Source organism: Pteropus medius, unplaced genomic scaffold (assembly GCF_902729225.1).
Source record: "Pteropus medius unplaced genomic scaffold, Ma_sr-lr_union100, whole genome shotgun sequence".
NCBI classification, from domain to species: Eukaryota; Metazoa; Chordata; class Mammalia; order Chiroptera; family Pteropodidae; genus Pteropus; species Pteropus medius.
This window is the reverse complement of record NW_024343732.1, coordinates 4,237,038-4,259,634: the sequence shown is the minus strand read 5'-3', so window position 1 is coordinate 4,259,634 and position 22,597 is coordinate 4,237,038. Positions and strand designations below refer to the sequence as shown.

General features: G+C 55.2%; 1 protein-coding gene across 1 annotated transcript in view; it reads left to right on the top strand.

Moving 5' to 3' along the window:
- Nucleotides 1-16,516, top strand: part of GFRA2 (GDNF family receptor alpha 2) — a 77,492-nt gene extending 60,976 nt beyond the window's left edge. Inside the window, exons 5-9 of the mRNA XM_039868011.1 lie at nucleotides 4,227-4,336; nucleotides 5,102-5,242; nucleotides 7,098-7,270; nucleotides 15,370-15,423; nucleotides 16,307-16,516. Of these exons, the coding sequence (XP_039723945.1) occupies nucleotides 4,227-4,336; nucleotides 5,102-5,242; nucleotides 7,098-7,270; nucleotides 15,370-15,423; nucleotides 16,307-16,429 (601 nt within the window). The 3' untranslated portion in view covers nucleotides 16,430-16,516. The remainder of the gene's footprint in view (nucleotides 1-4,226; nucleotides 4,337-5,101; nucleotides 5,243-7,097; nucleotides 7,271-15,369; nucleotides 15,424-16,306) is intronic.
- Nucleotides 16,517-22,597: the final 6,081 nt, after the last annotated feature.

Genomic DNA, 22,597 nt, shown 5'->3' with positions numbered 1-22,597 from the left:
CGCAGCCTCACGGGAGCAAGGCAGCCCTAACTGTTGGTCACTCCGGGATCTGGCAAAGGGGCCTCGTGCATGTTGCCCTGCTTTGGGGACCTGGGCTCCTCCTCCTGTGTCTTCACGGTGGCGTGGAAAGTGACGTTGAGGCAGAGGGGACATAGTTCACCTGGGGTCCAGCAGGGTGACTCTGGAGCCTGGTGGTGAGGAAGGGAGAGAGGGGGCCATCTCTCCCTGGGATGTTCACATTGCCTTGTGTGGGACCCACACCCACCCTGGCAGGATGCACAGGTATTTTTTTTTTTCTTCTATTAGACACAGGGAAGGCTAGTTCCTATTCGCACTTGCCAGTGGCAGGCACAGTGCTAGGGACGAGACACCCAGGTAGAGAAAAAAGACAAAGGCGATCAATGCCTCCTCTCTGTGCCCGGCTCACCAAAGTTGCCCTGTCCCATGAGGGAGGTAAGCAGGCACGGCTCACTGCACTTGATAACTGGGGACACCGAGCACAGAGACAAGCCTGCCCGAGGTCACAGAGTGGACAAGTTATGGACAGAGCATGGCTGCGTGACAGAGCCTTCTTCTCTCCCAGCCCCATCACTGAGGGGTCCCACTGCCCCCCACCTGATGCCAGCACTGTTTCACCTCCGCTTCCTGCTTTGCTTCCTTTCTGTCCTGCTCTCCTCCAGTCATGGCCTTGTGGACTGTCATGTAGTCCCCTGTTCACGCTTTCAGTCCGCCAGGCCGAGGCCTCGTGGGTGGTGAGGCCGGGCAGCATCCCCAAGGTCCTCGGTGTTAGGGACCAGAGCACTAACCTTGCAGAAAGGACGTGAGCCTGCGTGCTGGGCGGAAGTGGCACTGTCTGCGAGACTCCCACACCTGCAGATGGGCCCCTCAAGTCTGCGTAGTGGGCAGTGTGCTCCTGCAGGGCTCTGCCCTGTCCCCATTAGCTGGGATTTCCTTTCTGATTTCGCGGGGGCATGCGTGCCATCCCGTCCTCAGCCTCTCAGTCTCGTGGCAGGGGCTCAGTATATGTTTGGAGAAAGGATGAGTGGATAACTACCACCTCATCCTGCCCCCCGGGGTATGGAGGAGACGGATGAAGAAATAAGTAGAGTCTGCCCCCTGGGAATGTGTGTTCCGGTAGGAGAGACCAAACAGGGTAACATCGGTAAGTCTGTGCAATTCAGTATGGACTTGCCTGGTCCAGGTGATGTGTGCAGCTGGAATACAGAGTGATTGGAAAGGGCTTCACGGGGCAGGACTGCAGGTGGGCCTTGGGGAGGCGGTGAGAGAGAGCCAGGCCATACGTGTGATCGGATGGCATTGGAATGCACGCCAGTGTTTGGGCTTGGAGATGGCATTTAGCTGCCTCTTTGGCAGGGGTGAGATGGTAACTGGTGGCTCTGCTTGTGATCTAGCAGCCCCATATCCTGCAGGAGCTCAGTTCTGGCTCGATGCTGCCCAGCGAAGGCCCTCCTTAGGGCTGGGCCTGACCACGTCCCTCCTTCTGGAGGGAGACATGTGGCCAGAGCCAACTTCGGAGGGGCTGTGTGAGTGTTTTGCAGCTGCTGTGACCAAGTGCTTAAAACAGAAATTTATTCTCTTGCAGTTCTGGAGGCCAGAAGTCTGAAAGCAGGGTATCGGCAGGGCCAGGCTCCCTCTGAAGGAGGGAGAATCTGTTCCACGCTATTCTCTTAGGCTTGCGTTGCCAGCCATCCTCGGTGTTCCTGGGCTTGTAGGTTCCTCCCTCCATCCTCTGTCTTCACATGCGTGATCACTCTATGTCTATGTCTCTTCTTATAAGGACACCGGTCATTGGATTGAGGGCCCACCCTACTCCACTGTGACCTCGTCTTGGTTAAATCTGCAGAGAGCTTATTTCTAAATAGGGTCACCACGTTCATGGGTACCAGGAATTAGGACAGCAGCATATCTTTTTTGGATGACACAATTCAACCCACATCAGGCGCTTAAAGATTCTCTGTGCCTCCAGATCCCCTCTACCTATTATAGCCTCTTTCCCCTCTCAGGTGTTTGGGGGTCTGGGGTGGGTACAGAGGCCACCCCTCTCATCCTTTCACAATGCCTTCTCTCACTTGCCGGGTTGTGGAGTGGGACGGACACTGGTCTTGCCATTCAAGACCATGTTTGATTCTGCGGGGGCTAGAAGCTTGCTTGGAAATGCTGCTTTTCCCTGTCTTGGGGCTGGGTGGTGAGGAGCTGGAGGGTGTATTTCCAGGCAAGAGGGAGGGCGGAGGTCACTGCAGATTCCCTTCTCATTTCCTGGGAAAGACAAATCACTGCTGTCTCTGAAAGGACCTGAAGGGCTTCCGCATGGGACCCGCCAGAAGGGCTGCCCGCCTTGCGTGGGAGGTCTGGGACGAGGTCCTGGTTCCACTGGTCAGCAGCCTTGGGATCTTGGGCATTACTTAGCTTCTCCAAGGCTCGGCTTCCTACTCTGTGAAGTGAGATAATCATAACGATGGCTGTCTGACCTCACGGACTTTTTGTGAAGATTCAGTGATAAACGATGGGTGTGAAATCATTCTTTTCAAATCATTTTTTTTTAATTGTGGTAAATTATACCTAATGTGAAAGTTACCACGTTAACCATTTTTAAGTGTCCAGTTTTGTGGCGTTAAGTACATTCACACTGTTGTATAAGCATCACCACCATCTTTTCTAGAACATTTTCATCTTCTCAAATTGTGAAAATACCTCTAAAATTATAAACTTAGAGCACTATTTATTTCTTTGATGAATAAGGAAACTGAGTACCCGAGAAGTGAGAACTCACCTAAGGGTCACTGGTGACCTAGGGGCCCAGCTGACAGGAGAACCCCAGCCTCCCGATTTAGTTTGGTCCTCATCATCCTCCGTCTCCCGCACCTTGCAGCCTCTGTGGGCTGCAGGGATTAGGGTCACACGAGGCCTCGGTGGGGTCACGTGTCTCCATAGAGCTTCTTCCCTCTCCCAAACCCCATCTCCCAGGACCCTGGGGCCTCCAGGCAAACCAGAATTTGACCCGTGGTGGGACCCAAGCAGCCGTCTGCTTTGAAGGCGGTCTTCCCGGTCTCTCCTGGGTTCTCGCTCTCCTTTTGGTCTCTACCTTCCCCTTCTTCAAAAGGAACAGAGCCCAGTGGCGAACCAGGTTTTGTGAGGCACCTCACGGTGTGGGAAGAGCAGGGACAGGAAGTCAAGGGCTGGCTTCTGGTTCGTGTGTAGTGCTCTCACTGAGTACATATTTGTTGATGTCCTACTGTGCGTCATCATTGGGAAAATCTCAAAGAATAAGACCTATTACTCGCCATTTGCCGCTGCCGTGAGACACAAAGAATATATTTGAGGACCTCGTGGCAAAGGGCACTCACCTATAGGAGGCAGCGACAGGGAGGGGAGACGGCGCCCCAGCCCAGGCTGATGCTGACAGCCTGTGGGTGCTAGGGCAGGAGGAAGAAGGAGCGGGAATTGCTGTGCAGGTCAGACATGGTGCCCTGGGCACCATGTGACGCTCTGTATCCAGTGCTGGGGGCTGGGGACAGACTGGGTCACACAGCACCTGCTTCCAGAGAGCTCATGTCTGAGGGGGGAGCAGAGGGCTGTGTGAATACAGTTACGAAGCACTGTCACTAGTGCCGACATTGGGGAATGGGTGCGGGAAGGAAAGGCTGGTTCTGCCTGATGAAGCTGGTGGAGGAGGACAGAGGAGGCTTTGCTTTGGTTTGATGTGAAAGAGAGGGTCAGGGATGCCCTTGGGATGTGTCACCTAGGGGGACTCTCGTACCTCCGTGGGGCAGGCTCCTTGGACCTCAGATGCATCCTGTGAGGTGGCTGGGGCACGGTCGTTGTATCCATTCTGCAGGTGGGCAGAGTGATGTATGGAAGGACTTGGGCAAGGTCACCAGGAGTGTGGCCGAGCAGAAAGCAGAGCCCAGCTTTCCTGCCGTGGTCCCGGACATCCTTGGCAAACCTGCCGCAGGTTCTCTCGGACCCTTGGACCCAAAGCTCCATCCAGAGCAGGCCATGCTAAAACTGTGTGCCCGGCTCTCCGGGAGTCCCGTCCTCCAGGGGCTCCCAGCCTTGAGCCCCACGGCTTGGTGCCCCCCACATCCTCCTCTTCCTCTTCCTAGCTTCCTGCACCTCAGGAAGCTGCGGGAGGAGCCCGTCTGCAGTGGAGGAGGCGTGAAGGCGGTCCCACTAAATCGTTCTCTCTACGGCTCTTCTGACACTAGGTCCCGGCTGGCGGACTTTCACGCCAATTGTCGCGCCTCCTACCAGACGCTCACCAGCTGCCCCGCCGACAATTACCAGGCGTGTCTGGGCTCCTATGCTGGCATGATTGGTAAGCCGCCCCCACGCGCCTGGGCTCACCATGGGCTCCTGGCCGCCACAGTCTCACAGTCTCAGCCAGTGGGCAGGGGCGGAGGCCCAGCTCCAGGCCGGTGGGTGGATAGCCTGAGCTTGCCCTTCCCTGGCGCAGCTTCAGATAGAGTTGCCGTGGGAAACCAGAGGAGAGGCCGCCTCTTTATCCGGGGTGGAGGAGGCTCCAAAGACCTTATAGGCTTTTGAAATAAGAAGAAAATGTAACATTTATCGTATGGGTCTGACATTCCAGGTGCTGTACTAAGCAGTTTACATGGACTGTCTTATCTGATTCTACAGCCAGTGCTTACTTGGGAGGTGTTGGGATCTCCATTTGACAGATGGGGAAACTGAGGCTTAGAGAAGTGTAACTTGCACAGGTTCACCTAGTTAGTGCATGTGGGCACTGGGATCCGAGCCCATCGTGGAGCCTAGTTGCCCTAACTCCAGGACACACCCTGCTTGGTGGCCAAGGAGAAAGCAAGGGCCATGCTGTGGGAGGGACTCCTCGGCGTCCTGTTCTGTCCCCTGTGCCCACGCCCCTCTGCCCCCTGCCGACCCCGTGGTCGCTGGGATAGTAATGCTCCGAGTTCAGATCGCCCGTTGAGATGATGTGTGTTTGGGGGCAGGTGGGCGGGAGGGAGAGTCGGTCCCAAGCCTCTTCTCTGTGGTGCCTGGGGTCTGGGGACCCAAGAAGGAGGCCTCACTGCTCGCCTCTCCTTTGCCTCGCTTTCTCCCTGCCCAGGGTTTGACATGACACCCAACTACGTGGACTCCAGCCCCACCGGCATTGTGGTGTCGCCCTGGTGCAGCTGTCGTGGGAGCGGGAACATGGAGGAGGAGTGCGAGAAGTTCCTCAGGGACTTCACGGAGAACCCCTGCCTTCGTAAGTCCTGCGGCCTCCTCCTTCCCCAGGGGCCCTCGAGGGCTGCCCGAGCTCTCCCCTCTTCCTCCGTCGGAGCGGCCAGTGATCTGCGTGGCGCTTCCGCAGCGTGGGTGTTGCTGACTGAACCCTCGGTTTGGGGCTCTTGGAGAGTCACCCCAGCGCTGTCGGTAGGCGAACCTCAGTTTATCCTGCAGGCCTTGAGCCTGTGTCAAGTCAGGGCTGAAGGTTTCTGCTCTGCTATCCCCACAGCTTCAGCCAGGTTCTTTTGGGGACAGCCCTGTGGTGAGACCTCAGCTATCTGTCACTTCTCCCTTGAAGGATCTATTTTTAAGGATCCCCTTGGAATTGGCGACTTTCTTTTCAAGTTGTCACACTCCTAATGCAAGGGCTAGAGAGCAAGTGAGCCGTGAGCTCTGTCTGCCTCGATCTCTGCAGTCTTGACAGCCCTGCTTCCCACGCCCACCTGAAGCTCTCCTCCCCCTTCCCTTCCCTTCCCTTCCCTCTGTTCTACTTTTGTCCATCTGTCCTCGCTCCCTTCCTGTACGGCCCTGGGGATTCAGAGATAGAAGTCCCAGTGCCTGATGGTGGTACATGTGGTCGCAGCCTGGGGGAGAATGTGCTGGGTGGGGATGCCTCTGCCAGGCTGGAGGAGGGAGCCCCTGGAGGCTTCTCAAGAGCTGGCCCATTGAGAGATCGGGACATTGGTCAGCAAAGAGGCAGGAAGCAGGAAGCATGAGGACCCCTGGAGTTTTCTGGACAGGTGGAGAGAATCCCCTCCCAAAGGGCCGGGCAGACCTGAGGCTGTTAGCGTCTTATAGTTTCGCAGGTGTCCCGGTGGAGGTGTGGGCCGCTGAAGGAGGATAGCACGTGGGGTTGTGGTCAGATCCGCATTTCAGAAGGATCACTCCCTGCTTCTGGTGTCGGGGGGGCTGGGGGCAGGGATGTGGTTCTGACCAGTGACTCCCAGAGGGTCCGCTCAGAGGGCGTGGTAGCTGTCATGGGAGAGGATGCTGACAGCTGAACCAGAGCAGCGTCGGAGAGGGAGGAACGGGGAGATCGAGTGGAGAGATCTTAGGAGATGGCCTCAAGTGATGGCATGCGGTGGTTAGGGAGGCATACTGGGGGACTTGGGGTCGGGGGAGAGACGACATCTTCAAAACTGGAAATACTCGGGGAAAACAGTCTCGATGGGAAGGCGTGATGTCCAGCTCAGGTGTGGACATGGCGAGTTAGAGGCATGTCTGGGACGTGGAGGTGGGAATTTCTTTAAGCATTTGGTTATAGGGTCAGGTTTCAGAGATGAAGTTTTGTCTAAGAGGTCCCATTACTTATCCCTGAGTGGACCAGTGCTGACTGTGTGGGAGGGGGCGAGGGCCCCCGGGCCGAAGGCTGAGTCCGGGGCCCTGGAATGCCAGCAGAGGGGACCTAGAAGCATCCGAGGCGGCAAAGGAGCCAGGAGAACCTGTGCTTGGGGGGCCGGGGGCGGGGAGCTTCGAAGGGGGCATGGTCTGCATGAAGACCACTGAGAAGAGGGTGCTCGGTGCCTGCCCTGGGCACAGCCCGCTCCTCCCATCCCGGCTCCCCGCAATCCCAGCACTGTTTGCCTCCTCTCTGTTCCTCATCGCCTACAATCCTTCTATTCCGGCCTCTTGCCTTTTGCAACCTTCCTCTTGCTACTTTCTTCCGTACCCGTGAGACCTTGCATCTGAAGTGGAGCTTCAGCACGGTCGAGTCTGGACGAGCTACACACTGTCCCAGCTCTGGGCTGTCACAGGGAAGGTAGCAGCTGGGATGGTGCGGGGCAGCAGGGGTGGGGGCGGCCCTGATCTCCCTGCACCTGCCTGCCCTCCCACAGGGAACGCCATCCAGGCCTTTGGCAACGGCACGGATGTGAACATGTCCCCTAAGAACCCCTCATTCCGGGCCACGCAGGCCCCTCGAGCAGGGAAAGCGCCTTCCTTGCCAGATGACCTCAGTGATAGCACCAGCCTGGGGACCAACGTCATCACCACCTGCACGTCTGTCCAGGTGAGTGGACGTGGCTCTGCAGCTGGTGGATGGGGCCAGGGCGGGCTGAGGGCCTAGAGAAGCACCACGATGTCACAGGTGGCTGTGGGAAATTAGCGAACTGGGTGCCAGAGGAGGGGTGCTTAAGTTCCCCTTTCAGATCAGGGGCCCAAGAGGCAGGGAAGAGCTGGCAGGAGCTCGTTTACCACGTATTTGTTCACGAGGCACCACGTCGCAATGTCAGATGCCTGCGCGGTCACAGGATTGTAGTAGATAGCATGGGGTACAGTAGAAATGGAGTAATGACCATGTGCTAACCATCTGTGACTTCCCAGGTATGCGCTAGTAGATTCTGCCCACTTCATCGAATTCTCACACAGTGAAGTGTTGGCATCCTTGTTTTACACACGAAAATTGACTCAGAGGGGGCAGGCGGCTTGCCCAAGGCGTCAAGGCTGATTAGAGTGGAATAAGATTCACCGACGTCCGACTGTGGAACCCACGATGCTCATTTGTCTGCCTGTTCTCATCCATCCACCGGTCCACCCATCCGCCGTGTGTTATGTGTGTAGTATACACCAGGTCTTATGTGAGATGCTAGGGAGACATTGGTGAATGGGGCCAACACGGTCCTGGGTTTAGTGGTTCTTACGGTCTTGTCCAGGGTCAAGCGAGTCAATAAGCATCAGACATGGACTGCGGTCAGTGCCACAATAGGGGGCACAGATGGCACTATGGAGGCACATCACAGGGCTCCCCACTCAGTCTTTCTGCTGAGCTAGCCTCAAGCTGTCACACCAGGCACTGCAGTAGATTCTTTGCTTAGGAGTTTGGTTCTAGTCAGACCACACACACACACACACATGCACACACTCATGCCCACTCACACACTCCTCTCTCTGTCTCTCTGTCTCTCTGTCTCTGTCTCCGTCTGTCTCTCTCTCTCTCTCACACACACACCCACACCTGGAACAAAGAGTTTAAAATAGGACCTAATGCAGAATTCCAGGAAGAGCAGAAGAGGCGGGGACGGTGAGGTGGTGGCTGGTGGGGCACACGGGGATGTTTCAGCCGGGAGATGGGGCTGGAATGACCTATCAGGTGGGTGCGATGTCAAGTGTAGCCAAGGAGGTGGGCACAGCCTGAGCGCAGGTGCAGGGGCAGGGAGAACAAGGCCTGGCTGTGTGTGAGGCCGTGAGGACCCCCGTCTCAGTGGGGTGGCGGGTTCGTGGGTGGGCGGTCACGATGACGTTGCAGCCCTGCAAGATGCGGAAGTTCTGGAGAACGTGTACAGCAACGTGACTGTGCTCGACAGTGTTCTACCGTGTACTCGAAATTTGCTAAGAGAGGAGATCTGGGACCTTAGGTGTTCTCACCACAGAAAAGAAGAAAAAAGGAAAACAGTGAAGGTGTGAAGCGATGGGTATGTTGAATGGCTTGTGGTGAATATTTCACTGCGTATTTGTATATTGGGTCATTGGCTTGTGTATTTTAAATACATATAACTTGATGGTCAGTTATAACCTCAAAAAAGCAGGGAAAAACCCAGTGGGCATTCACAGTGCCAGGATGAGGACGAGCAGGGACAGGGCTGGTGGAGGTGTTTGGGGTCCCTGGGCACCCACTGCACCGCAGTGCCCTCCTGGTGGGCTTCCCTGTGCAGACAGTTGACCTCCGCGTGCCCTCACGTCAGGCTCAGCGTGGGCCCTTCTGTGTCCTGCTCCCCGCCTGATTTGGGCTGACGTGCCCGTGTCACCCTTGGGCAGCTCCTAATTACACCGGGCATGCTTGAGTAGTAGCTGGCGGGGGCTCCGGGGCCTGCTGCAGATAGTCGCCAGCTCAATTTCATGGTAGAGTGGCAGGCGACTCTGCAGGTCAGGGCTGTGCCACCTGTCAGGTGATCATGCTCTGGCATGGTCCACATGTCCCTCTGGGCACCAGTAGCCTCCACGTATCACCCTTCCTCCCCTAGCTCCTTGGGGCCGGCTCACTCATAGAGATGCTGACTCAGCAGGCAGCTCTCACCGTGATTAACTGTGGTCATGCAAGGTTCAAAGCCGTGGCCTCCTGCCCCACCGCAGCCGCTTCGGTGCCTGATGACTCTACCACCTTTTCTCCCAATTTTCCTGTAGAAGTTTGCTACATCGTTGCCTAATTTCATCTCTCCCCAGCCTGGTTTTGCTTACTCCGGGCTCCCACTTTGCCTCCTGGGAGCCCCATCACCACGTGTTCTGCCCCCTGTTGCCAGGCGAGCATCTCTGGATCATACTCCTTGTAGCCCTGGATAACCGAGAGCACGGTGCCTGGCACTGGGTAGGGCTCCATGCAGGGAGGGAAAGAGCTCAGAGCCCCCACTTCATCACTGTCTCGGAGCTTCCTGCTGTCTGGTCTGGAAAACAGTCGGCTGTGTTGTTGGAGGGCAGCTCTCCATCCCGCTTCCTCCCTCTCACAGATGCCCTCTGTGTGCCCGAGTGTAGGGAGGTGAAGCCTTTCCATCGAGAATGCAGGACGACTGGTTAGAAGGCCCTCCTGTCATCCAATGGGCCTGGACCAGGGCGGTGCAGTGTGGATGGGGACAGACCGGCAGTGGGTTAGCGCCTTCCCCGGCCCTGGTTTGTTCCCAGTGTCCTCGGCACTCCCCGGGGGTCACTCTGGGCCAGTTTGCAGGGCCCATCAGATCCACTAGAGCCTCACCCTTCCCAAGGCTGAGGGGCCCCAGCGACATAGTCTCCTTTGTTCTCTGTGACTCCACCAGCCAGTTCCTGCGGTGACCCTTGATATTGCCTATCACATCCGGGGGATTAAAAACGAGTTTGGACGGGTTGCCTCGGTCCCCCATCACCACATACCTGCGTGGGCTCCGCAGCCAGCAGCCACCTCTCGTGTCCTTGTTCTGCCTGTCCTGGGATGGGTCTCTTGCCCAGTACACAGGTCTGTGGATGTCACAGTGGGACCCAGAGGCCTGTCACGTGTCCATATGTCTATTAGGCACACATTTCTGATGTATAAATGTGGCTTGTTTCGAAGCTCTGAGAGACTTGCGTGCATCCCTTTTTTTCTTCCCTCCCTTCCACTCTCCCTCGGAGTCATTCATTTATGCATCCATTTGTGCATTCATGCATTTATTCAGCATACATTCCTTCTGCGTGTCACTGTATTCCAGGCACTGAGGCTGACAGTCTTACTAGGCCAGTACCTTGGTCCCTGTACCAGTGGGATGGACAGGCTGCATGCCCAGATAATCATGGGGGGGAAGTGATTGGCGCATCGAGAGGACGGGTCACGTGTTATGGGACCCAGGGGAGGGAGGGCTGCTTTGGGCTGGGAGTGGAAGCAAAGGACTCGTGGATAAGGTGCGCCCTGCTGCTAGGTCTGGAAGGAAGGGAGAATTGACCATGGAGATACAGAAGTGGGGTGGAGTGGGTGAGGGCGTCCCAGGCGGCGGGGCGAGTGGACCAAAGGCAAGAAATCAAGACAGCCCAGAGCAGGCTGAGTAAGGGGAGTGCTGGCCAAACCTGGCCTCTGCCTGTTTGGATAAATTTTTATGGGGACACCACCACACCCTACCATTTCCACATTGTCCATGAATCATTACTGTCCAGCCATCTGCAGAAAACGTTTGTCTGCTCCTGACCTGGAGGGACTGCAGGTGGCGGGTTTGGGGGAGAGCACAGAGTGGGGGTGGGGGATGAGAACAAAGCCTGATGGGCAGGTCGAGGTGGTAAGTGTTGAGAGGCCACAGAAGGCTTTTGAGCAGGGAGTGTGAGATAGGAAAACAGAGACTGTGATTTGAGAAGAGAAATGATGCTGGTGGGGACTGGCTGGCCCGGAGAGAGACTGGGGGGCTGTTAGAGACCTTGGCGATGGGTGAAAAAGAAGGGGCTGAGCTAGGGGAATGGCAAGGCCTGGAGCGGGGAGGAGGTGTGAGTTATTGGGAGTGAGTGTGTGCAGGAGGGAGGTGGCCAAGGGCCCTGAAATTTGGGAATGGGACCAGGGACATAAATAGGGACATAGGAGAGAGCCAGCCAACTCCAGCCAGCAGTTTTCCCATAGAGACGACACTCGACTTGGTCCTAGCACACGGGCCAGACCTGCGGACAGAGGTGGGCAAGGATGAGGAGGAAGAGGATAATTTCCTCCCAACTTCCTGGGCAAAGGGCCCCTCTGGGAGAAGTTTCCAGAAGGACGAACCTTGCCGTGGCTGCTGTCTTCCCTCTGTGTCTGTGTCCCTTCTCCAGGTTAGGTCCCCCGGGTCCACCTGCAGCTCGTTCTCTCATGGTTCTGGTGGCACCACACAGTGTGGCTCAGCTCTTCCCACAAGGCCCTGTGCAGGCCTCACGTCAGAGCCCTGCCTCCTGCCCTGGCAGTGGCTCAGGCCTGTGCCCTTGGACACTGCAGACTCATAAACCCTGTGCTTGCCTCAGGCGGACATGAGACTCAGAGTAGGGCCGGGGCAGGGACTGAAACAGCCCTCCTGTGTTCCTCTAGATTCCTTCCACATCAAGCTCTCTCCAAGAGCCCCATCAGGACCGCCTGCAGCCTGGGGGCGTGGCCTCAGGGCAGCCTGCAGCCTGGGGGATTCAGGGAAGGGTACAGCCTCTCCTCTCCTATTTATTGAGCTGGTGTGGAGGTTACTGTGTAGCTGTTTATTTCTTTCACTGGGGTATAAACAGGGCTGAGATCATTCATCTCCGGATCCCCTTTCAGCAGGGAGTGGAGGGGGAGAGTTTAATGGCCAGGGAGGGAGGCCAGGAAGGGTGGTGGAACTCCTTTCTTTCTGTGCCCCACTCCCCTCACATGTGCCACTTTCAGAAAAAGGGGAGCTGATGGGCAAACACCTGCACTGTTCTGTATGCCCAGGACCGGGTGAGCGGTCTCGGCTTTGCTGTCCGGGTGGTGACTGCAGCCTTCACTGTCTGCTCTGTTTTCTGGAAGTCCGGGGGTGCGCCTGCGGCAGACTTCTCCCCGTTTTTGCTCCCTTAGTTGTTGGAGTAGAGAAGAGAGCTGGAGGCCCTAGGCTCCCCCTTCTAGCCCCCTTCCCGGGCCCTCCCCTCTTTTCTCATAGGCCCTGCCTTAGGAGGTCAAACTAAGCTTGGCTCAAGCTTGGTGCCATGTGGAATTAAGGAGCGCTAATATTTGTGAGGAGCTTTGCTGTGCCATACTCGCTGTCTCATATTGTCACATGGGTCAGTGAGCTACATTTGTCTGACCCTGTTTTGTAAATGAAGAAACTGAGGCTCCAATGCTCCAACAGACGAAGGGACTTGTCTCTGGTCATTGGCTGAACCAAGACTGGAGTCCAGGGCCCTGGCTTTGGGTCTTTCTTTCTTTGGGTTAATGGGTGATCCCGTGGGGGTGGGCACGAAGGATTAGGACCCTTCAGTCTAAACAGGACAGGCTGGTGGGGTCTGTGAGGACAAACATCTATATGCTAGATCTTGTAGCACCTGAAGGAATAACTTTAGGGCAGCCAGAGGGAGCCTACCGTGTCACCCGCATTTCGCACAGTCAGTGTGTGGCCCTCAGCCCTGGAGCCTGCAGGGCTGCAATGTCATTGGTGCAGGAAGACTTCTGTGAATGCTGCGGAAGATGTACCTGTGATCGGTCACTGCTGGGGCTTGGGGAAGGGTGCTATGCCAGGTCTTCAAGGAAGCCAGTCCTTTCCTCCCCTAAAGTCCCCGTGGCCCCTGTCAGGGACCACGTCTGCACTGGATTCCCTTGGGGCTGGCCCGGGGCGGTGTGGCGCTGTTTGCACTTCATCATTGTAATGTGGGTCACAGGAGAGGGTGAAGGGGTCTTCCTCCGCTGCTTCTCCTCCTCTCATGTTCCCTCCCCCTCCTCTGTTTCCTTCTTCCCCTTCCCTCCTCCCTCACCTCTCATCACTCTATTCCTTCCTCCTCCCTGCTCCTTCCTCCCTTCCCCCCTGCTCCCTCTCCCACCCTTTCACCTCCCCTCCCCTCTTCCCCTTCCATCATCCTCTTCCTGCCCTGTGCTCCTCATCTCCTTGAGTTCCATCATCCTCTTCCCTGCCCTGTGCTCCTCATCTCCTTGGGTGCTGTCTTACCCTCTTTTCTCTACTTCTCTTTCTCTTATTTCCTCTCTTCTGCTTCTCTCTTCCTCCTCCTCTCCCCTCTCCTTTTCCTCTCTAATGACATCCCCCTCCCCCCTCATAGAGGAGCCCGTCAAGTCCTAAATCATTCCCAATTGCAAAATCCAGCCGCAGGCCTGGCTGCTCCAGTGTCCACACCAGAGTTCATCTCCTCACCCTGGCGGAGACCTTGGTGCTGGGGCTCCTGTGCTCTGCTGGCTTCTCTCTGTGGGGGGCGAGTGGGGTGCAGCATTCCAGAGCCAGCAGCGTTGAGGATCCTGAGCTCCCCCAAAGCTGGCATCCTGTCACAGAAAGTCCTATGGCCAGGCTTAGAGGTCATCTATCTAATTGAGTTCTTTTCTCAAACCTTATTTATTTTTAAGCAGTAGACTATTATCTTACTTATTTTTTATTATATTGGGGTGACATGGGTTAATAAGATTATAAGTTTCAAGTTTACCATTCTGTAATACATCATCTGCATATTGCATTGTGTGTTCACCACCCAAAGCCAAATCTCCTTCCATCACCATATATTTGACTCCATAGTAGACTATGTTTACAAACGACTTTGTACATAACTCAATAGACCCTCGGCTGTAAAACAAAAACAGAGCTGTATTGGTTGGGTCAGGGGTGAGGACCTTGATCCTGGCTTTTGACTGCATAGGCTCCATATTTAGTGAGCACTGTGGGGAGACCAGGTGAGGACCGGTGAAGCGGGGACACAGTCAGACAGAAGACAGTGGTGACAGCACAGTCTCTGAGGTGGGACCTGCGGGCCACTTCAGCAGCGGCCTCCTGCGGCCCTAGCTAGAGCTGCACTTGGTCCTGGGCAGTAGAATCTAGTCCTTGGGGTTGAAAGAGCCTGAGAACACCTTTTTCCAGGGCCGCAGATTGGCGGCTCGGCTGGGCTGGATCTTAGCACACAGGGTCACCGGTGCTGTGGCCTTGAGCAGGATCCTCGTGGGTCTGGTATCTAGTTCCATTCCGGCTGCAGCCGTCATCCCTGCGGTCCTGTCTCCACCATCAGCAGGAGCTCTGTCCATGGCCACCCCTCTGTGTGACAGCTAGTGCTTCGTTTAGCTGGCCAGATGCCTTGGGTAGGTTGCCTGTGATATCCAAGGGATTATTAATACTTCTAGTCAAGAGCAGTGATTTAGGCATACTTTCTTGAACTTCCTAGTTGCTTCTGTTAGCCAGAGATTCTCCATAGGTGACTTAAACATCAAGCCATTTGAAGCCAGGATAGAAACACCGCATCCCCCACCTGGTTCCTATGAATCACCGTTATGATGATGATAACAAAGGACTGTTCTTCATGCACTGCCTTTGGTCCTGCATCCAAGTGGTCATGCCAGGCGTAGAGAGCCCTGGAGTCACCACCAAGCCAGCTTTCCTTTCTCATTCTTCACCTTGACCATAGACTCCCAGGTGCCACGATCTGTTCAGGTGGAATGGCCAACACTTGACGCTGCTGCCAGATGTCTGCCTAACATGCACCAGTGGCAGACATCAGTAATTCCCCGTGAGCCTAGATGAGGACTTATAGTCTTTCTGGGGCTGTCACTCAGATGCCAGTTCTGATCTGTGGCATGCATGCTTTCACTCATTTATTCATTCATGCATGGATCAAGTAAAACATTTAGTAACCTGCTGTTCTAAGTAGACGCTGCTCACTGCCAGGAAAAGAAGACATGGTTCTTGCCTTGCCCAGAGTTGCTCTGAGGATGGTAGAGACGCCAGTGAATGGCTTCTTACTAGATTATGCTGTAAGCTGGCAAGCAGAGTTAGAACTCTCTTCTTCAGGAGCCCAGAGGAGACGGGACCTGGTTGCTGAGGGTGTCAGGAAGGGGCAGGGTCTTCTGCCACGTGGGATGGAGCCAGTGCTCTTAGCATGTGCCCTGTGCTTCGTGAGGCCAACAGTGGATGGCAGGGACATGGAATGTTGGGTCTCATCAGTCAGGGGACAAAGCCCAGCCAGAGACCCAGCCACTATGACCCATCCTTACTAGTGCTTTCTCTCCCACAGGAGCAGGGGATGAAGGTCAATAGCTCCAAAGAGTTAAGCATGTGCTTCACAGAGGTGAGTGGGGGCAGAGTGAGGAGTGCAGGAGACTGGCCACAGGGGGCTGTTTGCAGGTGAGCCTCGGATTCAGAGCCCTCAGGTCCTATTGCAGGCCATGCCAGTTGAGCTCCTGGCCCGCCTAGACCTGGTGGGCACTTGCTCTGCTGGGGAGTACGTGCAGAGGCTGCAGTCAGGGCCCTTGGCTGTCTCTTTGGGAGAGACACAAGTGGCTGCTCTGAGCGGAGGCCCTCCCAAGCCTTCCTGACTCTTTAAGACAAATGTATGGAGCACTCACTCTGTGCTGGTTCTATGATCTCAAGGAGAGAGAGAGATGGAGAAAGACACCCCCTTCCTAGAAGGAGCTCCAGGACCCAAGTGTGTCTATGACCGCATGTCTCTGCCTTATCTGGGAAGACAGGCAGGGTCAGATTCCACGGGCGGAGGAGAGTGTAGCAGAGGTGTGCATGGGACTCTTCATGGAGGAGGGATTCAAACAAACTTAGGAACAGGAAGAACAGAGCTTCTCTCTCCTCTCATCTCGAGAAGCAGGTCCTTGCAGACCCCAGGAGCTTCTTCTCTTTGAGATCTTTTTGCCACCCCATCCTCCCTGGCCTGCATCTGCAGACCCTCTTCCTCACTGGGCAGTGTCCTCCAGATTGCCCTGGGGACTGCAGCCCTGCTTCCACGAGCCTGGAGGTGAGGGTAAGCCCAACTCCTTGGAAGTCTGGCTCCATCTCCAAGCTAGAGTGCCAAGGCCCATTGCCCTAGGTGGGCCGGGGGTGGGGAGATTACTGCACGAGGTCAGGCTCCCAGCTCCCAGCCCTGCTCTTTTTTTTTTTTTTTTTTTTTTTGGTCTTCCATGTTCTCTTTGCTTCTGTTTCTCCTTCTGCCGTGGCCTCAGCTCACGACCAACATCATCCCAGGGAGTAACAAGGTCATCAGACCTAACTCAGGCCCCTGCCGAGCCAGACCATCGGCCGCCTTGACTGCTGTCTCCCTCCTGATGTTGAAGCTGGCCTTGTAGACTCTGGGCACCACGTCTGGAGATTTCCAAAAGCTGTGTGTGGCTGAAACTTATGACGAATGGACACACACACACACACACACACACACACACACACACACGCACTGCGCACACACACACACGCACACACACGCACACACACCTTACCACCCAATTTTTTTTATGTCTGAACCTGTCTGCTCCCAGGTTTCTTCTCTGGAAGTTTTTCTACACCAAACAGACAGCGGGCAGGCGGCCTGAGAGCCGTCCAGAGGTCCCCTGGCAAGGGCACCCCGGCGCCGAGGAGGGCACGAGGGTCTAGATATGCCCAGCGCTTCCTCTGGTGATTTCCTCTCTGGACCTTGTTGCCGGAAGAGACCAAGATGGGACCCTTGCGGCCCAAGGGACTTGTGGCTGTGCCTGATGCTGTCTGGGCCAGAACGGTGGCTGCTGTTCTTCTCAGACTGCCCACTCCGGAGACCTGCCATGGGTTGGCAGGGGGTGTCAGCGGGCAGCGCAGCGAGGCTGGCTCCTGGGGGCACCTCCGCCTGGCTTCAAGGGTGGTGTTTGTTTCGCCCCCGCTCCGTGGGCCAGGCAGGCCTGCATCTGCCCCGTGGAGTGCTGTGACACTGAGGTCCCCCCACCTACTATAGCACAGGGAGCTGGGCAGCTCCAGGGGCTTGGGCGCTCAGCCTACCTGGGAGACCCCCTGGGGCAGGAGGAGGAAAACTCTTCTGCCTCGGCAGGAATTTTGAAATTGAAGAGAAGTGGTTCTATGTTGGCTCTTTTGGTTTCTTGTGGATCATTTTGGTGGGTCTCCCTTTGGAGAGAGGGGCCGTGGAGAGAGGCAGACAAGACCGTGGTGGGATGTCCACTGCCCCACGCTCTGGTCTCTGCAGCTCTCTCTCCTCTTCCACTGTCTCTTTCCTCGTTTCTGAGATGTACGCCAACCGTATGTACACAACACGTTTTCCTTCTCAACATATATGTATATACACACCCATATACATATATCGTGTGGTTTCTCCTTTCTTTCCTTTTTTTAAGAAACAAAACGATCGAAGTAATACCCCAACAGATGAGCGAAATGTATTATTGTAAAGTTTATTTTTTTTATAACGTTGTCTATAACAGGATAAAAGGAGACCAACTCCCTGCGTCCCGGCCCGTCGGGCTGCGAGGCCGTGGAAGGGGCTCCTGATCGTATTCACGCTGAGCCCAGGCTCCAATAAACGTCCTAGGAAGCGGCTTGTCTTCTGCCTCACTCCGGTGTGCCTTCTCCCTGCTTGGTTCCTGGCCCGGTCCTGCGTCCTGGCTGCTTACCTGGGGCTCCCCCTGGGCCTTGGGGACAGTGTGTGTGTGTGTGCACGTGCACACGTGTCTCCGTCTGTCGTGTGCTCGGTGTGGGTGATGCAGCTCCCTTAGCAGACGTTTTACACTTGGCGGGTCCGAGGGTCCCACTGTGCTAAGTCTGCTGGGCCAGTCACCTCTCTCCTCCCCCCGCCCTTCCCCATCAGTGCCAGTGCCCGTTGGTCCCAAACTGGAAGGGAATGGAAGTGGCCGTGGGGATGGAGGAGGGAGACACAGCTTGATATCACACCTCGGGTATGTTTTTATCTCACGGCCGCCCGAGTGACCCTGTTACACGGCCCTGTCAGTCACGTAGAAGAGGGCGGTGTCTTCCCGCTGGGACTCATGGTTTATTTAAGGTATGTGACTGTGAAGACAGGGACCTGGCCTCTTGGGCCCCACCAGGGAAGGAAGACAACTGTGGCCCACCGCTCCTCTCTTTCTCCATTTACTATCCAGCCTCCACCAGACGCTGGTCCTGCCATGTTGTCTCAGAGTTTCCCCAGGGAGCACCAGGAGGATGCCTGCCAGAGGAATGTGTGTGCGCATGCGCAGGCTCCCGGCTGTTCACATAGCAGGGGGTGGAGGGAAGACTCCCCGCGAGGGGTGTTCTCACTGTCAGTGTGGCCTTCAGGGCTGCATGTGAGCCCATCCTGTCACCACTGGGAGACGGGACACCATTTTCTACTCTCCCAATCCTGGATCCCCCCAAATACTTCTCGTTTCTGGACACACTTCCCCATGTCCATGGTGGTGGCCACTGTGATATACTGTGTTCCAGCCTCTGTGTAGAGGGTCGGTGAGCCAGCCAGTCCCCTTCCCCAGCCACCATTGACCTGACTGTGTGTTGAGGTGGCGGCAGAGGCCACTTGGGATCCAGGTTTTTTTGCAAACAGCAGAGTCTGGTTAACTTACGGCTTCGGGGAGAGGTGGCTCATGACATCGGTGGGAAGTGGGAAGGTGGGGCAGGCACCAAAGAACATCTGCAGGGCGAGACAGCAGGATCTACAGGGTCAGCATGTTGCTGCCTCGATGATGAATGACCACCTACCGTCGTCCGGCTGGCTGAACTGGGGCTCTGCGCCTACTTCCTGCCATTCTTGGGTGTGAGGCTATATCATGTCTGGCATTCCGAATGGGAAATAAGCCCTTGGATTGCGTAGTGGGAGAGAGGAAATCTCCCAAGAGGAAGTGGAGGTGCCATGATGAAGGAGGAATGGATGCTGGGCAGCTTTACATTGCCTTAAAACATCTCCCCATCCACGCATCACATAGCTGAAATTTTACCATTAAGTATTCTTTCCTTTGATTGAGATGATACCTGTTCTCTGTGATCCTCTCAAAATGTGTCAATAAAACTGGGAAGAATAAAATGTTACTATCTTAATGATAATTACTTAATGATTTGGATGAGTCTTAGTAAAATTAACACATCTGGGCCTAGACACTGATATTGGACTTGAGGGACAGATAAGGGGAGAGAAACAGGAAAGGAATCAGAACATTGGTAGGGGCGGTTGGAGATAGATCTTAAATTATTTTCGAGTTCTTTTGGGGAGAGTCACTGCATGCGCTGTAAGCCCTCTGTGCCTTTACCCGAGTCAGCAAAGTCTACGAAGTGAACTTTCTTTGCCACCAGCTCCCTGGGGACTCCCGATCTGGGGCATGCATTGTTTGCAAGGCTGTGCTGTCCCACGTTTTCTAGACTCAAGTATCTCATCCAATCAGAATCACGTAGGAATGCTTCTCCCCTTGCTGGGGCAGCTTCCAGCCTGGGATGATTTTTGCTCAGCCCGGAAGCCAAACATCAGCTTCCCACCTGGCTTGTGCCCCTGCCATCCTCCTTTCAATGCTGCTAGGACCACGTGGACCGAGCTAAGGGCTTGGTGGTGCCCCACGGAGGTGGGGGATCCAAGGGGGCCGGTTTAGGAGCTCAGGGAACGTGGCATCCAGTGAGCCGTGCCCTGGCCCTGTGCTGACTTTGCTCTGAGACCAGACACGGGGTCGTTTTCTCAGTTCCCTGCACCCCAGGCCCTGCCTTTATAACCTGCTTGTCAACATGGGTTCCCAGGTCTGAGCCTAAGCCTGTTCTCATGAGTCCTTCTCAGACATAAGACCTGACTTGGTCTTCAGGCCCTAGCTGGGCCCTGCTGTCTCCACCAGGCAATCCTGATGCCTGGCAGCTCCAGGCCTTCCAGAATGTCTGCCTCTCACCTACTACCTGGCTCCTGCCTGTGTCTCACCTGCTCACTGAGATGCCCACCCAGGAGCTCTGGTTAACCTCCCCGGTGCTGGTGAACTGCTGGTCCCTGGGCTCCCAGGGTCTGATAGTCCACCTTCAAGGGCTTACTTCATGTCAAAGGGCCGTGTGTGTGTGTGCGCGCGCACATGCCTGTTTCTAGTTTCCTAACCCTGTCCCCCTGACTGCCAAATGCCAGTATGAGACAGACTTCACTGCTCCTGCGTTGTCTGATGACTGGAGAAACTCTTTGCCAGCCTTTCCTAATTTTTGAAGGACTTTAAATTGGGCCTTTCCCCCAAGTCAGCTAGGTTGTCAAGGAGATAAACTGGTCTGTACTCTGATAATACAAGTGAATGTGTTCATAGCCTGTTGCCCATTCTTTTAAGTCTCAGTGGGGGTAGATATTTATCTTTTAAAACTGGACTGAAGTTTTTAGGAAGAGCCAGTCATTCGGAGACAGAAGTGGTAAATGAGGTTGGTAACATTCTTAGTGGTGGGTTTAAGCAGTGAAGAGGCTGATACCTAGTTATCTGTTCAACCTTGGTTACCTCACTTACAAAGTTATATTAGATGATGATAAAGACCTTTCTCAACTCTGAACAAGCTCTGGTGGCAGGGAGGGGTGTCAGGGGACCCGGGTTCAAACTCTGGCTTGACCATCCATCAGCTAGTGACACTAGCTAAGTCACCTAACTTCTCTGAGTCTCAGAAAGGTTGTTTGAGATTGGGGATCAACAAACTCTTTCTGTAAAAGGCCAGATAATTATTATCAGCCTTGTGGACCATGCCATCTTGGCTGCTACTATCAACTTGGACATTACAGCCTGAAAGCCGTCACAGACCATAAGATGGGGCCTGGCTGTGTTCTAATGACGCTCTGTTTACAAAAACAGGCCCAGGCTGAATTTGGCCCCCAGGCTGCAGTTTGCCACCCTTGCTCTAGATGATCTCTGAGACCACGCTCTCAATTCCAGGCAGTCTGACCACAGAGCTTCGGTGGCTGGGAGTGACGATGGGTGATGGGGTTGACAGTCGTTCTTAGGTTGGAGGAAGAGAGGGGGCAGGTCACCACTCTGATGAGCGAGGTGAATGCGCAGACGAATTGGGGGAAGGGGAAGCTGGGAGGAAGGGCCCTACACTGGGCCAGGGGCGCACAGAGAGAAACCAGGCGGCCTGTGGCCACACACATACACAGGTATGGTCTGGAGCGCGGGGACCGCATAGACTATTGTGCGGTTGTACTTTACACAGGGACTTTAGGCCAGGAGGGAGAAGGAGGCTGAAACTCAGCTGCGCCCACACCGGGCCTTGGGGCATTGTTCCCTGGTCTGCACGAAGGGACTTGCATGTGCTAGAGCAGGACCTGTGGCCGAGAGCAGGGTAGGATTATTTAATGAGATGCATTATCAAAAATGATACTGCCCACTGATGTTACAGTACACCATATTGAGTTGTTTGCCAGAAGACACCTCCCCAAACCCAGATGCTCACATAGTATCCATTATAAACAGGCACGGATGACTTTAAATATCAAGGAGCCATCTTTTGCTATGGAAGACTTGATAAATATTCCCATGGTATGTCTTTCCTTCCTAATTTGTCACAAGTGGACTCTTTTCGTCCCTTTTCTGTGTGCATGGAGGAGGCCAGGGTGTGTCAGTGGGGCCTTGCTGCGTGGCCGTCAGCAAGCAGCTTCACGTGGGGGGCCCTCTCCTCACCTACAAAGGGAAGGGTGGGAGGTGCCTCTCTCCAAGGTGCCTCTCCACAGTGGGACCCTGTGATTGTGTGACTGCCACCAGCCTGGCACAAAATCACGTGGAAGGAGATGTAATTCATCTCTCTCTCAATAAACACCAGCACCCCGCTTGGTTGCCCTGGTTTTTCCCACCAAGCCTCTTGTGCAGAGCTGCAGACTGCTGCTGTGGGCTCATTGTGCAGATGCTGGCGGTGTGCCCCTTACCCTCGCCCCGTTCACTCACGAGGCAGCATTTCCCGGAAAGTCTACACCTGCCTGGCCACATGGAGCAAGGTCCTACCCACTCAGTCCTCGCCTCCCTCCCTGGGGGAGGGCAGTCTTGAATTACCACCTTGACCTGGGGACTGATTGGCAGTCAGAGGTCACGGCGCCTCCTGCACTTGGACCACCCAGGTGACTAATTCTCATCTGACATCTCTGCAGGAAGAGTCTGAACCACCGGCATGGCCAGCATGATCCAGGCTTCTAGGAAAACCTCCTCCCTGACTTATCCTGGGCCTGCACAGCAGGCTGCCCCGCCCCTCCCCTCCCCTGCCCATCCACACGCAGGAGTTTGACAATTTAAAATAAAAAGCCACAGCTCTCGCCGTACTCCATTTAAAAACTGGAGTCCAGCCTGGCTGGCCAAACAAATCCTTGTGGGATGACGCTTTTGGCTCAGGCCATCCTTCACTTTTATCCTCAGTGGAAGATAAAAGGCCTGTTTTTCAGGGGCCCCGGCAACCTGAAATCACTCTGAATTCTCACTGTGTTGGAAAACTGGGTGAGGGTGAGGTCACAGTGACCCGAAGGACCCGTGTTAAAATGCCTGTCTCCGGGAAGGGTGTTTATAGCATTCCTA